Genomic DNA, 17,056 nt, shown 5'->3' on the forward strand with positions numbered 1-17,056 from the left:
TTCTCTTGACAGTTAATGAATAATCGCACTAAACAAAGGATTTACATTGGTATTAATCGCTTATTTAAAACCTGTAAATACGAGGGGTGATCAAAAAGTTCGCAAACTAATTGAATAACTTCCATACAAGAAACAATATTTGGTTTTAATGTTGATTATATTTTAAATTCATCCTCCGCGATTTTAATGCACATCAACCACCGTTCTGCGCATGCGCAAATCATGTGATATACCCCCTCCGTAGCGTTCTGTCACGAAAGTTAAAAGATTTTTCCAAGTTTTATATTTCTTTCCATGTGAGTTAATTTTTACGACAAGAACAGTTAATTTGTCAGAAATGGTCATATCTCGGAAACAGAATGGGAGAATAATAACATCCTTTCCAAAAATAAGCATGGCGACCATTAAAACACAAATCTTCTGTCTCAGGAGAGACCTTTATTTAAGGTGGAGAGAGAATGGGTGCATCCTTTTTATCATATCTAATATATTTAAAATCTAAAGTAAACGATATCTTAGGTATTTAATACTTATATCATTGTTCAAATATTCAACTATTTTTCATTTCAAAGTGCTAATTGGAGGTCTTTGATAGCAAACTGCTTAATTAAAAATACATATCTTTTCAAACTTGCTTTCACTGGGCAAGATGACAAGTATCATTTTTAACCATCAGCCTTCCTTCACTAAAACGATTAATGCAATCATTAATTGAATTTATAGGAAATCATCTATCACAATAAACTGTGCACAAATTACTATATGATACTGTAGAGGGATTACAATAAATTGTACAGTCGTTTGTTGAACGAGTTCGACTGAGACAACCATTTTTCGGCACAAGTGACCTAAATAGTGACGTCATTTTTACATTGTTACGTCACAAACAAGGAGAGAAACTTTATTCAGCATATGCTATTTATAGACCTTGTGTATGGCTATGTGTATACCGAATTTCATTCTAATCTGAATTGTGGTTTTGTAGATATAGAGATAGTTTGCGAACTTTTTGATCACCCCTCGTAATATTCCGTTTAATTTTTAATTAAAACGCATTTTTCATTGTTAAAAGTTCCTCAGTATGCCTATAACAGCACATGAAATACGTCATTTTTACGAAAATAACGTCATGTTTACAAGTTCATCGCGATCAGTGCTTTGTTTATAACCAGCTACATGGGATTTAACTAGCAAGTTTTTTTTAATGCAGTGATAAGTTTTATTGTTGTTTATTATGCTGATACAGTTGAACGTTGCAAATTATTTCATTTTTAAGTATTATGAGAAATACATAAAAGTGATATTTTTGTGTGACGTCACAGTAAACTTTTCCCGTATAAACTAGGTTCCGCCCCCTTTTTCAAGCCTTAACAATACTGGCCAGTCTTCATCGTCAGATTCGTCATTATAGTGTTCATTATCCATGACAGTAGCTGCAGAAATCTTCCCCAGTTTCCTTGTTTACGTTTCCCACTTTGATTTCCCCATTTTTTTGTTTTTCCTCTTCATTTTTCGTAAATTCTTACGGGCTTCCTTTCCAATTCTCTTTTTTCCTTTTTGTTTTCTTTGTCTTAAATCTCCTTTATAACTTCATCTGCTGCAAGACATCGCGCTGATGTGATTCTTCGATATTTTCTGTTTGTAGCTGATTTTTTCTCCTTTTCGAATGAAGGGACCACTAAAAGACTAGAGAGAACATCGCCTTATGCACATGGAACTTCTTGATAAACAGAACTAAACGACAGCCTTGCATGCGCACCAGCATCAATTTCAATGTCAGTGGATTCCTGCTCAGATGATCTACATGTATTTTCTTTTGGTTTACGGTCGTCCCCCAGATTTGGTATTTATGAAACCAAAGACGATCCAAATACTTCTTCGGGTACCACTGAATGATTAAATGGGAAAATTCCTGTGGCACGAAATGCACTAGAAGCAGTAGGCATTATTTTGCAGCCTTTGTGATAGGCTATCGTGAACAGTCAACAGAAGTCGTAAATTATTATTATCCGACCTCGGTTTTCTCTTATGAACTGCGTGCAAGCAATATTATACTTTGTTTTCAGTGATTTAAATAAGCAGTTGTCAAGAGGTTGAAGCTCTGGTTTTATGAGGGGGAAGACAGAGAATATCAATGTAATTTTCTTTGGCCAGCTCAGCTTCAGTATTTCAAAGCTTATATGAGAAAAGTGACCATCCATAATCAGCAGGACTGGTCGATGCGTAGGAAGATATTTAATGAAATGGTTTTTAAACCAGTGCTCAAAAAGCTCTCTGTCGTCAAATGATGACTTACTGGTAGCAAATAGTGAGTCAGGAGGGGCATTAGAAACAAAACTCTTTTTAAGCGCTGTCCCTTAAATAATCATGGGAGAGATGTACAATCCTGATGCACTGGCGCAGATAAATACAGTGGCATTTTCTCCTTGATCTCCACTTGTCTTGCTGTGAATACCTTTTAGCCCTACGATTTTCCCTGGTGTGTGCACAATGTTAATTTCACTCTCATCAGCATTATAAATTTAAGAACCTTTGTCAAATAGCTTTAACCTATTTACTGTATTTCCTAGCAATTGGAAGTAGGATGTCACGACGTGCTTGCTTAACATCATTTCTCGTGCCGCTGAGAGGCCTTCAGGCTTTCTTATGGCAAGTTGTGGATGACGACGCATGAAGCCCTCGTAACAATCATATCCTGCTTTAGCTTTGATTTCACTGAAAGGATTGTTAATTTTTCCTGTCTCATTTCTTTTTTCTACTTATCAGACGGGTAGAAAACAATGGATGCCTATATTCCCATTGTGTTATTATCGGACTCCTCCAGGTAACTTTTGGACATTGAAATGGCAATGCTTTAAGTAAGATATATGCCTCATACTATTCTATATGTAAAATTATCAGACAGTTTTCGGCCCTAACGGGCCTCAAACAGCTAGTCTGATAATTTTACATATAGAACAGTATTTGGCATATATCCATTACCGTGACAGGAAAAAAATAAGTGAACTCTTGTTTCATTCATTCAATGTCTGTCGTTTAGTTTCGCAGGACAGGGTTCCAGTGGTGAAAGGTTTTTTTTTTGTTTTTTTTTGGGGGGGGCATTTTTATTCATGATGTGCATAAATTGACATTGATATTGATATAATTTTGGATGATATTATAACCATCATCATGGAAAGTAAAAATGCGGATTTTTTTACCCTGAAGTTTTAGTTTAGATAATGGAAATATTCTCATGTTTTAAAAGTGTGGCCATCGGGGAACAAACATAAAATAAGATTTGCAGACTAATTTAGAAATGGATTTAAATTCGCTTATTCAAAGTGCTGTATCAAAAATTCTTTTAAAGAGTGGAAAGTATTAATGTTGTGGAAGGTTTAAGCTCGGACTTTTTTTCTTATATGTGCTATTTTGTAGCAACTTCATTTCCATGGTTTGCTTTCCCTGAAGTTTTTTCTTAACAATTTTATTAGGGGCTTCTGGACATATTTAATCTTAATTTCACTCTTGTTTTTGTATTTTTAATACTGTCCGATTTTGTTATCATTGCCGTTCGATAATATATTATCAGACTGGTAATTATTATTATCGGACGGCTACAGGTAAATTTTTAGACTGCAAGAACAAAGGCATGACGTCAGAGCAATGTTTTAATACCCATGAACAGAGAAAAAAATTTAGAAAAGTGAATCCGGGTCATTTCTCCACAGTACCTGCTCCGCCTACGTCATTTCCGCCCAAGTCATCTCTCTCCTGGGTCATTTACCTCCATTACCCAGGTCATTTCTCTCCACAACCTAGGTCATTTCACTCCAACACAAAAATTATAGTGTAATAAGTTTAATTATATTAAGTTTTGTTAATTACCATGCTGAATTTAACGCTAACTTTATTTATTTTATTTTATCTAATTTATTAATTTATTTAATAAAACATGTATTATTTATTTATTTATTAATTCACACATTTATTGTTTATATTATTCATAATTTAAACATTTATGCATTCACTCATTTATTTGAATAATTTTTTTAGAATTCTTTTATAATTTAATTCATTCCTTTATCTATTAATTTTTTGTATTAATTAATCAATTTATACAATCTTGAATTAGCTTTTCAAAAGGACAGAGGCACATGATTATTTATTCTAAGACTTACTGACTTTCTTTCTAATGAAATTAGCTGCAGAACTGTAGCTCTCTGGAAAAAAAATGTATTGACAGTGCGGTCTGTCCAAAAAAAAAAAAATAAAAAATCGGAGAGCTACAGTTCTGCAGCAATAATGGAATACAGAATAACTTTTAATGCGATAATAGAAATATTTTATTTTAATCTTCTTTCTTTAACAATTAAATTCATTATCAATTAGACTTCAAGTGAATTTGTTTATTGTCCTGTCATCTGTCGTTTATGGTCTTTATCAGGAATAAATAAATAAATGTTAGAATTTGTAATTGCTGTCTTGCGGTTTTATGGTACCCTACAAGGTGTTTTTTTTTATCATCATACTGGGTGCATATGTTTATCTGTAAATTGTCGATTTCACAGATTGACAACACAATAGCTCCTTTAGTCTTTAGATAAAAAAAATGTCAACTTGTACAAAGATGTGTTCAGCCAGATTATTATATATATAAGAATTTGTTCCTACTTTTTTATTACATTGAATACAAACTCATTTACATGTACTGTAATACTTCCTAGCGAATTTTTAGGCAAGATGACTAATCCTAAATGTATGCATTTTCACAATCAAGTAAATTTTAATTTTTTATATTTCATTTTTTTTCCCCAAATTACATGTTTTCTCTGTGCAACAGTGGCAGCCCTCACCCCCCCCCCCAACATTAACATGTTTATTGAAAGAACGTAAAATTAATGTACTGATGCATGGATTTTTAATTTAAAATGTCCCGATTGTTACAAACATTTTTCTACATTATTTTATCTTGCGTAAATGTGCATACATGTAAAAGACCTCATGAATGGCTCCTTGATAATAAAACGGAAGTATTGAACACGTCGAAAGATCATTCTAGCTAACATGAGATCTAGTCATATGTCTTTGCCTTTTCAAAAAGCTAGTTCAAGTTTGTGTTATAGTTGGAATATTTTTGTTTGTACTTAAAATTTATGATCTCTGGTATAATAATGGAAACTGAACGCCATGGATAAAATACGTATAAAAATGAGATGATTTTTTTTAATTGAATCCAAGAATATGTAAACGTTGAGAGACAGTAGATTATTTGACATCTATTGAGAGTATCAAGATTACAAGTCCTAAACAATATTTTATACAGTCCTGATAATGTATTCTCTATTTCATAAAATATTGTGGTAAACACAGCAGATTACATTATATTAAAAAGGGAGGTGGGTTTAAATAGTTTTTCTTACATTAGATTCATACATATGCATGTAAGAATCGTTTTAATGGTGTAATATACTAGTACTTTAAACATATTAAAATTTACTAGCCATTTCCGGCGAAGTTGTGGTGATGTCTATTGCCACACCGAGTAAGTTCCTTTTCGATGTCTTGTAATTCATTTTTAAGAGATATATTTTCCGTTGTTTCATTCCCATTAATTCATGTGGTTTGGCTACTTTGTTAATCTTGTATCCTTTGAAAATATTGCATTTAAAGTTTTTTCATATTTATAGCATTTTACGTCATTATTTTCTTTGCGTTCTTATTATTTATAATTTTATAATATACAATTATTCAAAATAAATATTGGTAAATATTTACAGACTTTTACTTGTGTATCTGGTTTCATAATATATCCGTATTTTGAGGTATCTTTTGTTTTCTAAAAATTATCTATTTTTAGATGCAGAACTGTAATTTTCCAAAAAGAAAATGTATTGTACCAGTCTGTCAATATATTTCTTTTCGGAAAGCTACAGTTCTGCAGCTATTATTTTATGTCATGGGTATTTTCTCCCTTTTTCCTCCTAAGATCAAAATTGACATATTATAATTTAAAACTGTTTTATTTTTTTATTCCAACGTATTTGTATCGCCAAACAAAATCAATCAATAAAAGCAAATTTTTTTTGTATAAGATTCGAGTTTGATCAGTATCTATATAATATTCAGATTATAGACAAAACTTCATCATCGGCTATGGTAAAAATTAATTATTTTAACAAATTAATTTATTTTAATTGAGTTTAAATTTTTCTTTCAAAATTATTACCCTTAACAGAGGAGGCCTTCACGAAGCAAGGGCTGGACAATGGTATCAATTTATTTTCATTAATATCAAATATAAAATTTTCCCCTGTAAATAAAATTCCGACACATTCTCTCGTTCGAATTTTATTGGTCATAAATTGATAAAATTAATTTATTTTACAAGACAAAAGTTAATAACACAAGAATGGATATGTAAATAATTATATAAGACCAGATTAAAAATGGGGTAAAATGACCCAGGTAGGAGAGAGAAATGACCTACCGTTAAATGGTAGGAGAGAGAAATAACCTAGGAGAGAAAACCAGAAGTCGCTGTCGAGACTGTAGCTCTACTGGTTTATACTTAAAACAAAGGAACAGAAAAGTAGCAGTTGGGACTTGAGACTTTAAATCAGCAATAAATAGAAAAATGATCCTTGCCACTCATCAAAATAAAAACCAATGCACAGAATTATGTATCTTAGTATAGTCTACTTGTGTGCCAAGTTATACTGAAAACAGACCAAAACTGCAGGAGGAGTAGCATTTTGAAAGAATTTCACAGAAATTTCTATTTTTAGTAACCATGGCAACATTGTTCATTGAAATCAAAAACCGATGCACAGAATTATGTATCTTAATGTAGTCTACTTGTATGCCAAGTTATATCAAAATCAGACCAAAACTGTAGGAGGAGTAGCATTTTGAAAGAATTTCACAGAAAGTTCTATTTTTAGTGACCACGGCAACACCGTGTATCGAAATCAAAAACCGATGCACAGAATTATGTATCTTAGTGTAGTCTACTTGTGTGCCAAGTTATACTGAAATCGGACCAAATCTGTAGGAGGCGTAGCATTTTGAAAGAATTTCAAACAAATTTCTATTTTTAGTAACCATGACAACACCGTTCATCGAAATCGAAAACCGATGCACAGAATTATGTATCTTAGTGTAGTCTACTTGTGTGCCAAGTTATAATGAAATTGGACAGAAGCTGTAGGAGGAGTAGCATTTTGAAAGAATTTCACAGAAATTTCTATTTTTAGTAACCACGGCAACACCGTTTATGGAAATCAAAAACCGATGCACAGAATTATGTATCTTAGTGTAGTCTACTTGTGTGCCAAGTTATACTGAAATCGGACCAAGTCTGTAGGAGGAGTAGCATTTTGAAAGAATTTCACAGAAATTTCTATTTTTAATAACCACGGCAACATCGTTTATCGAAATCAAAAACTGATGCACAAAATTTTGTATATTAGTGTAGTCTACTTGTGTGTCAAGTAATATTGAAATTGGACCAAAACTGTAGGAGGAGTAGCACTTTGAAAGAATTTCAAAGAAATTTCTATTTTTAGTAAACAAGGCAACACCGTTCATCGAAATCAAAAACCGATGCACAGAATTATGTATCTTAGTGTAGTCTACTTTTGTGCCAAGTTATATTGAAATCAGACCAAAACTGTAGGAGGAGTAGCATTTTGAAAGAATTTTACAGAAATTTCTATTTTTAGTAACCACGGCAACACCGTTCATCGAAATCAAAAACCGATGCATAAAATTATGTATCTTAGTGTAGTCTACTTGTGTGCCAAGTTATATTGAAATCGGACCAAAACTGTAGGAGGAGTAGCATTTTGAAAAATTGTTTACAGACAGACGGACAGACAGACAGAGAAACGGACGGACGACGGACGCATTACTATCGCATAAGCTCTTCTGGTCTCTGACCAGTAGAGCTAAAAATTTAGAGAGAAATGACCTGACACCAAGAAGAGTTAACGTATTTTAAATACATGTATCTAATCAATAGAGCCCTGTCTTTACACCAGAAGCTTCAACCCAGGGGCCTTGATATTAACAATTCTTGAAGAAGAACTCTTTGCTCATTATAACTATACTACTAGATCATCGACATAAAACCTGACCAGAGGAGATTTTTGGAGAATCGATTTTTACATAATCATCAACAGAACTCTTCCTGGACCCTTGTCGAATGGGCCTTATTATTCATAATTCTGAAAGAGTCGTCATTCCTCATTATAACTATGTACATGGTTAATTGGTTAAATATCTAGGAGCAGAGAAAAAGATTTTTTAGGATATAGAACATTTTCACTATATAATCAGTAGAGCCCCTCCATATAGCAAGCATCAGAAACTCTGACCAAGGGGCCTTGAATTTCAGACGTTTGGTAGAAGGCTTAATGCTTATTACAATTATGCCAACAGTTTCATCGCTTGATGACCAGGAGTAAAGAAAAAAAATTGATTTCAAATCGTTTTTTTGTTTTCCCCTCTTCCTTCTGGCCCCATGGAGAGAAGGACCATGAAATTCAAATATTTTGTTCCCCTTCACCCATAGATGTTATGAGCCAAAATTGCAGTTTCTGAGAAGTTGAATAATGTCAAATGTTTACGAACGACACACGGTGATTGACGAAAACAGATAGCAATAGGTCATCGGAATGACTCAGGTGACCTAAAAATTAGGAAACATTGAAATTAATACAAACAAAAAAAAAAAAGAAGAAACACGCTTAAATGTTATAATTTATAAAATGAGTAAATTCTAAACGAGTTTTGTTTCTAAAAAAGTAGTTGTAATGAAGGATTTCTTTTCAAAATTCTAGTTTTTGTTTGAATATATATACTTAATAAGTTAGGAAATGGTGAAAATATAACGATAAAAAAACAATTATTGATCTTCCTAACATACAATACATCGAAAAGATAAGTCAAATTATTTCTTCCCAAATCAATTGCATACTTGTCAGGTTTAGAAAAAAATCAAGAGGAAAAGAGTGGTGATTTTTAAACCTTTATATGTTGTAATACTATACAATCAAAATCTTTTGTTTTTTATGATACAAATCATAAAAATAATCGCTAATGTCCTGGATGAATAATTTCCCAAGTATAATTTAACCTTTAATTATAAAGCATGCCGACTTTGAATATTTTACTGACTTCTGCATTGAATTTAAAATCATTCTCTTTAGAGAAGTGGACAGCTTTCGCCTACATCCAATTCCCATCGCATGCCTCCGTTTGGTTATTCTAGAAACCTCTACTAGCATTTTGTCTGGAATATGTCTGATTTTATGTAAAAAAAAATACCAACTTTATATACACGTTGTTTTTCAAAATTTTTTGTGATGAATTAGGCAATTCATTTTAAGGTAAATCTTATAGACATTGATCCATATAATTATTTATACTGTTTTTAGGTCATCTGAGTAAACTCAGGTGACCTATTGCTATCTGTTTTCGTCCGTCGTGTGTAATCATTTGAACATTTTCAGCTTCTTCTCTAAAACCACTAAACCAATTTCAACCAAATTTGGTATACAGCATCTATGGGTAAAGGGGCACAAAAATTGTGAAGTTTATGGTCCCCGTCTCCCTGGGGCCTGAGGGTTGGGGCCAAAACCACCAAAATTATTGCAATCTTTGAAAATCTTCTTTACTCCTGGACATCAAGTAGGCAAACTGTTGGCATGAATGTAATGAACGTTGAGTCCTCTACCAAAATTGTGAAATTCATGGCCCCAGGGTCAGGGGTTCTTGTGCTAGGGCGTGGCTTTATAGATTATTTAGTCAAAATGCATTATTTCTTTGAAAATCCTCTTCTCCTCTCTTGGGTATTAAGTAAACTAATTAAGTACATAGTACTAAATTATGTTGAGCAAGAGTGCCTCTTCCAAAATTGTGAATTTTATGGCCCCAGGGTCAGGGGTTCTGGTGTTAGGGCGGGGCTCTATTGATCATAAAGTGAAAATGCATTATTCTTTGAAAATCTTCCCTGCTTCTGGGTATTAAATAAACTAATTAAGTATATAGTCATATTGAGAAAGAGTGCCTCTTCCAAAATTATGAATTTTATGGCCCTAGGGTCAGGGGTTTTGGTGTTAGGGTGGGACTCTATTGATCATATAGTGAAATGCATTTATTCTTTGAAAATCTTCTTCTCTGCCCCTGGGTATTAAATAAACTAACTGAGTACATAGTTATGATGAGCAAGAGTGCAACTTCCAAAATTGTGAATTTTATGGCCCCAGGGTCAGGGGTTCTGGATATAGGGCGGGGCTCTATTGATTATATAGTGAAAATGCATTAATTCTTTCAAAATCTTTTCCTTTGATTTATGCCAATGATCCAAGTATATATATATATATCTCTAGCAAAATGGTTATTTTTTATGCCACCTGGGTCGGGGTTGGGGTAACATAGTCTGAAAATAAATTAATGCTTTGAAGTCTGCTCTTTAGTATTAATTTTATGATAAAATTTGCAAAATTTTGAAATATGTGCCCCCAGGGTCAGTGGTTCCTCTGGGATGAGGTGCACAACTGGTTATAAAGTGGAAGTGCATTTTCTCTTTGTTACTCTGATCTACCTCTGCGTATTAAGTAAATAGAGTAAGCATGCTAGGTTTATAATTATGAAAAGTAATGGTGCCTCTTTCAAAAAGGTGAATTGTGAATTTCATGGCCTCTGGGGTAAACACGAACCAATTTTAATTGTTTGAAAGTTGTTACACGATACTCAGGTGACCTATAAGGCCCGTGGGCCTCTTGTTTCCAATTTATTTACTTGCTAGATTTTCTACTAGTAATTTTGCACATACCTGTACATTGCAATCAGAAGATTTAAAAGCAAGACGATTGTTATCAAAGCATACATTGCTTTAATGTATGGTCCCAAATGTAATCCCCATTCAGAGGCACACCGAGGCATTTCACCACTCTTGTATAGAGTCTTGTTCGTTGTGCAATGAGGTGGTTTCACTAAAATGAAATATTTAAAATCAATGCATTAACAAACCTTATTTGAATACAAGAACATGTCTATGTTAAACAAGATACGTTTCAAAATAAAATTATTTCGAACGATATTCAATTGTAAATGATGTCTGCTGCTAATTTTGAATTTCTCAAACTATACGAGTTATATTGCAATCTCATGTGCAAGCTAGGTTCGAAATTCCATTAACTATATATGCATATGGTTGTGGAATTCCTTTTGACAATGCTGCTGTGTCAATTGCCTCATTTTCAATGTTGTATTTTGAAAATATTTCAAAGAAAATTCAATTTTTTAACAATGGCAATACCGTTCACCGAAATCAACAAACGACATAAAAAATTATGTATCTTGGTGAAAGCAGGATAAACTGCAGGAGAAATGACATTTTGAAAAATTGTTTACAGGCAAAGGAACAGACAGACCGTTCAAATCGTACAAAAATATTCTGCCCTTCTGTAAGTAGAGTTTAAAACGGCTAAGATACGCCTATGTGTTAATTAACAAAAAAATCGCTTAAATTGTGTACTTGTTAATGTGATTGTTAAAAAAAATAAGGTAAATTTATATTAAACAAGAGGCCCAGGGGCCAATCACTAACCTAACAAATTACAGTAGCTAGGTAAAAGCAAAAAAAACAAAGTACTGAAAGCACTCATGGGAGGTGAACGTGATGTTAAATAAAATCTTTGATCGGGAGGTTAAGTGAGTGAACAATATTATTATTTCAAATACAGACAACTGTTTCAGATTTTTTGAGTTGCAAAAATCTCGAGAAAGACATTTAGAGACATTGAATAGCAAAAAAAAATGCAGGGGCCATATTGTTGCCTGCCTACATTAGTCCTTTTTTATACCCCCTGCTTGAAAAGGGGAGGGTATTTATTAATCTGGATTTCCGTCTATCTGTTTGTAACGCTTTAGGTATACCCATCTCTTATTCGCAACTCCTCTGACACCACTGAACGAAATTTTCATAGAATCTTTATTACATATTGCCGTTGTGCACCTTCTATTACTTTTCCATCCTACACATATTTTGGGTTTCCCATTGCAAAACATGGACACTGCCATTATATTCATATTTGAGGCGGTTGATCATTTATATAATTCACTGCTCACAGTCTTGAAATTTGTAAGATATTTTTTCTTGGCACCTTTACCCATGTGTTATGAAAATTTCAGTTTCGCAGGAATAATATCAATGTTGATAATATGTGGATTTTAACACAGCATCCTTTTAAGAGCTAACAGGTTTGTTATATAAAACTTCTCTGTGAATATAAATGTATTTCAATTACACGAACATTATACATGGAGTACGTCAGAACTTAATCTTTTTCAATATTGTGAAGGAAAAAGCAATACCAAGTTTAAAACAAATATTTAATGAACAAACATAAAAACAGTGTTATATGTGAGAGTTTGTGTGCGTACGAGTTATCTGGTATGTAAATGAGGTTTTCCTTTTATTAAAAAAAAAACTTCATTTTGTTGTTTTTACGAAATGATTTTACGAAAACATCTGTGTCCGTTTTTTGGTTTCAACATTTATAAAGGAGTACTAAATTCACCGCTTTTGGCAGGTGATAGTGCTGATTTAGTAATAAATACACGTTTCCTAAAGTTTTTATGCATTAATGAATTCATTTAAACCAAGAAAATGTTCATGAAAAGTTTGAATAAATTCTGTGCACCGGTAAAAAAAAATTGCTAAAAATCCGGGACCGTCGGGCGTCGGGACGACTAGATTTACCGCTTGCCGTTAGTATGTAGAGTTGTCGATCGTATCTTTTTCAGTGTATGACGCCACACAAAAAAATGAGTTCCATTACGAAAAACTTTTGAGGTTCTTTATAATTTAGTTTTACTTTGAACGAAATAAAATATTCAAAATAAGATTACTTTATCATTATTACATTTACTTACATTTCAAATTACGAAAATTAGATCAATTCAGGAGAAAATGACATGAACTATTTGTGGCGGATGTTTATGCATGTTTTCTGTTGAATATCATCGGAGTAAATCAGCCGACACAGTAGCCTCGCTTTCGGCTCTATATAATCAACACAGATTACTGCGCATGTTAAATACGTGATGACCATGGGAGATTGCACATAGTTCAACTCCCAAAAATCAGTTCAGTATTGAAAGGTTTACATATAGTATGAAAGTAGATTCGAGGAAGGAAGGGCTAAGGGTATTTGAACAATCTTAAATCTCCACTTCCTAAGAATGCTTTTTCGCTTATGAAACATAATGTTTTTGTTGTTTATAGTTATGATCCACTTTAATGATGCTTTTAAACTGTTGATCAATCATGGCTTTGTAAAGAATTTTAACGATTTTTAGCTCACCTGAGCCGAAGGCTCAAGTGAGCTTTTCTGATCACATTTTGTCCGTCGTCCCGCCGTCTGTCTGTCCGTCCGTCCGTCTGTAAACTTTTCACATTTTCGACTTCCTCTCAAGAACCAATGGGCCAATTTTAACCAACCTTGGTTCAAAACATCCTTGGGTAAAGGGGAGTTTAAATTGTTAAAATGAAGGGCCAAGTCCCCTTACCAGGGGAGATAATCAAGAAAAGACAAAGATAGGGTGGGGTCACTAAAAAATCTTCTTCTCAAGAGCCACTGGGCCAAGAAAGCTTGAACTTCTGTGGAAGCATTCTTGGGTAGTGTAGATATTAAATTGTTAAAATCATGACCCCCGGGGGTAGGGCGGGGCCACAATTGGGATTCCAAGTTTTCCATAGAAATATATAGAATAAATCTTTAAAAATCTTCTCAAGAACCACTGGGCCAGAAAAGCTGAAAGTTATGTGGAAGCATCCTTGGGTAATGTATATATTAAATTGTAAAAATCATGACCCCCGGGGGTAGGGCGGGGCAACAATAGGGAATCCAGGTTTTACATAGAAATATATAGAACAAATCTTTAAAAATCTTCTTCTAAAGAACCACTGGGTCAGGAAAGCTGAAACTTATGTGAAGGCATCCTTGGGTAGCGTAAATATTAAATTTTTAAATTTATGACCCCCTGGGAGCAGGGCGGGTCCACAATAGGGGATCCAATTTTTACATAGAAATATATAGAACAAATCTTTAAAAATCTTCTTCTCAAGAACCACTGGGCCTGGAAAGCTGAAACTTACGTGGAAACATCCTGTAGATTCTACAGTTTAAAATCATAAAAGGGCAGGGGGTAGTGGAGCGTGATAGGTATAGCAAAAGGGGGGATCTGGTAAAGAACTGCATCACTCAGGTGAGCGATGTGGCGCATGGGCCTCATGTTTAAATGTATTCCTATGTAAAACTCTGATACCCCATTCCACTCCTACGGATCATACTTTGAACTAACTTGAATCTACACTACTCGAGGATGCTTTCATATAACTATGACCAATCACAATTTTTCTGTTTTCATGAAGAAGATTATTTTCTATGAAATCATACTTTGATCACACATAATGACCCCCACTAGCTCCAAGGATCATGATTGAACAAATTTCAACTACCAGAGGATGCTTTCATATCCATTGTGACTATGATCAATAATGGTTTTTATATTCTTGAAAAAAGGTTTTTCCTATGTATTCCTAAGATAAAATTTGATCCCACTTTATCCCCCTTACCAAAGCTAGTCATGACCTAAATAAACTTTAATCTACACTTTTAGATGATGCTGCCATAAAAATATGACCAATGACTGCTTTGCTTGCTTGATTGTATACTGTTTCAGAGCTCCAGATAATTTTTTACCCCAAAGTGTATTTACTCCCTGATTTTCAAATCAATGCAGATTTTTATTTTCAGCAAAAAGATTAAAGGGTATTTTGTTTATATAGAAATGTTTAGATCTTTATTTTGATCTTGTAATCGAAGTATGAGTTTTTGAAGAGGGAAAAAACTTCAAAGCTCAGTTCCTGCATTTATTTAAATAAATTTTGTACATACCAACAAAAATTTTTGCTGAGATTGGAAAGCATTCTTTTTTGACAAAGAAGATTTTATAGTAGGTCAAAATACACTGTGCCATAGAGTCAGAGAGACAGATAACTTTTTCTTCATTTAAGATATCGTATCAACAGTAAACTGAAAGAATCTTCGTTAATGTGGCAAGTTGAGAGAGATAAAAAATTGGCTATGAACCCATAATAAATAAAAGTTATGCCTAGTGCATAGTCTTTCTACATAAAAATTGATTTTAATCTATATCTTTGATTCTTCCTCTCGAATTTAATGGAGATTGTCGTCGTCATTATTAGAATATTCCTGGTCACTAAAAGGCTTTAAATGTGTACTTCCGTTTGAGAAAAATCAAACACTGAGTTAACCTCAATTCGTATCATTAAGTAAGTCGTACCTGTATTCTTCAACTTGTTGTACGCAGTACTTTTGTGGTGTAATGCGTATCTATGATTGCTAATGCGTAATTGTACGCTCTATTTTCATTTTCAATGGGTATTTTGTAAAATTTAATGCGTATTTCTGCAAATACGCACCTTATCTGGAGCTCTGCTGTTTAACGTCCCTCTCCAGAATATTTCACTGATATTGAGACGTCAACATTGCCGGTGAAGGGCAGGAAATTTAGGCCTATGCTCGGCACTTACGGCCTTTGAGTAGGGAGGGATCTTTATCGTGCCACACCTGCTGTGACACGGGGCCTCGGTTTATACGGTCTCATCCGAAGGACCGCCCCATTTACTCGCCTTTTACGACAAGCAAGGGGGTAATGAGAACCTATTCTAACCCGGATCCCCACGGGGTTTGCTGTTTGTTAGAAAAAGTTTTTTTGCTGTCTTTGAGAAAAAGATTTTTCCTATGTATTCCTATGTTAAAATTTGATACACCCATTGTGGACCCACCTTACCCTGGGTGTCTTGATATGAACAGACACATCTACACTACATGAGGATGCAGCTTCCACATGAGTTTTATCTGTCTTTCCGATACTTGAGAAGATTTTGAAAGATGTTTCCTATATATGTCTATGTGTGTCTTGGTACAAAACTAGTAAATATGGTGTCGGAAGTTCCACATGTGCACTTGGTTGCCATGGAGACGGATCCATTATTTACACACTGAATTGTCTACAGATTTTTTCGTGGTCAATTGCCGAATTCAACGGATCCGTCTCCATGGCACCCGAGTGCACATGTGGAACTTCCGACACCATATTTACTAGTTTTGTACTAAGACACGCCTATGGTGAAAATTTCATCAAAATTCGAGACATGTCGTTTCCAAGCCCTATTGTTGGTGATTACAGAGAATGCGTGTTAATACCTTATTGTTGCCCTACCCTATTCTCACGTGTCATGATTTGAACAAACTTGAATCTTCACTACCAAAGGATGCATCTACATGAGTTGAATCTTTCCTGCTACAGTGGTTCCTTAGAAAAAGATTTTCCGAATGTATTCCTATGTTAATCTTTGGTACCCCCACTATGGCCCAACCCTACCACCGGGGATCACGATTTTAACAAACCTAAACCTACACTACACGAGGATGCTTTCACATGAGTTTCATCTTTCCTGGCCCTCTGTTTCTTGGAAGGAAGATTTTCAAATGATAGCATAAATTTATCCCTAATTCTTAATTATCTCACTTGGAAGAGGGTCTAGCCCATCATTTGATGTAACATGAATCCCCTTACACTTTGTGGCAAGTTTGATTTGAATTGGCCCAGTGGTTATTGAGAAGAAGATGAAAATGTAAAAAGTTTACAAGGCCAACAACGTTGACAACAGACAACGGACAAATTTTGATAAGAAAAGCTCACTTGAGCCAAAGGCTCAAGTGAGCTTAAAAGTTTTGGCAAATATTTACAAACTATTAACATTTGTAAAGAATTTAACTAATTTAGATCGACTCTGCTGTCTCTAACTTGCGTAAAATAACAAAAAGTAAGAATGGAGGCGCAAAAGGCGAGGACAATCCACAGCTCTGAGAAAATCTTAAAGTTCTTGAAAGCTATCGTTTTAAAAATTATATTGTTTACTGTAGATTCCTTATTTTCGCAAGAACTTATCACAAAATGACTCTTTACCCAC

At 34.0% G+C, this 17,056-nt stretch overlaps 1 protein-coding gene across 1 annotated transcript in view; it reads right to left on the minus strand.

The window, feature by feature from the left end:
* Positions 1 to 2,522: 2,522 nt before the first annotated feature.
* Positions 2,523 to 17,056, minus strand: part of LOC134274695 (transient receptor potential cation channel subfamily M member 5-like) — a 28,236-nt gene continuing 13,702 nt past the window's right edge. Inside the window, exons 3-4 of the mRNA XM_062756947.1 lie at positions 10,820 to 10,979; positions 2,523 to 2,715 (exon numbers count right to left, since the gene is read on the minus strand). Coding sequence (XP_062612931.1) covers positions 2,523 to 2,715; positions 10,820 to 10,979 — 353 coding nt within the window. The remainder of the gene's footprint in view (positions 2,716 to 10,819; positions 10,980 to 17,056) is intronic.

The sequence above is a fragment of the Saccostrea cucullata genome, unplaced genomic scaffold (genome assembly GCF_032062105.1).
Source record: "Saccostrea cucullata isolate Sc308-1 unplaced genomic scaffold, CSIRO_AGI_Scuc_v1 ctg1497, whole genome shotgun sequence".
Taxonomy (NCBI): domain Eukaryota; kingdom Metazoa; phylum Mollusca; class Bivalvia; order Ostreida; family Ostreidae; genus Saccostrea; species Saccostrea cuccullata.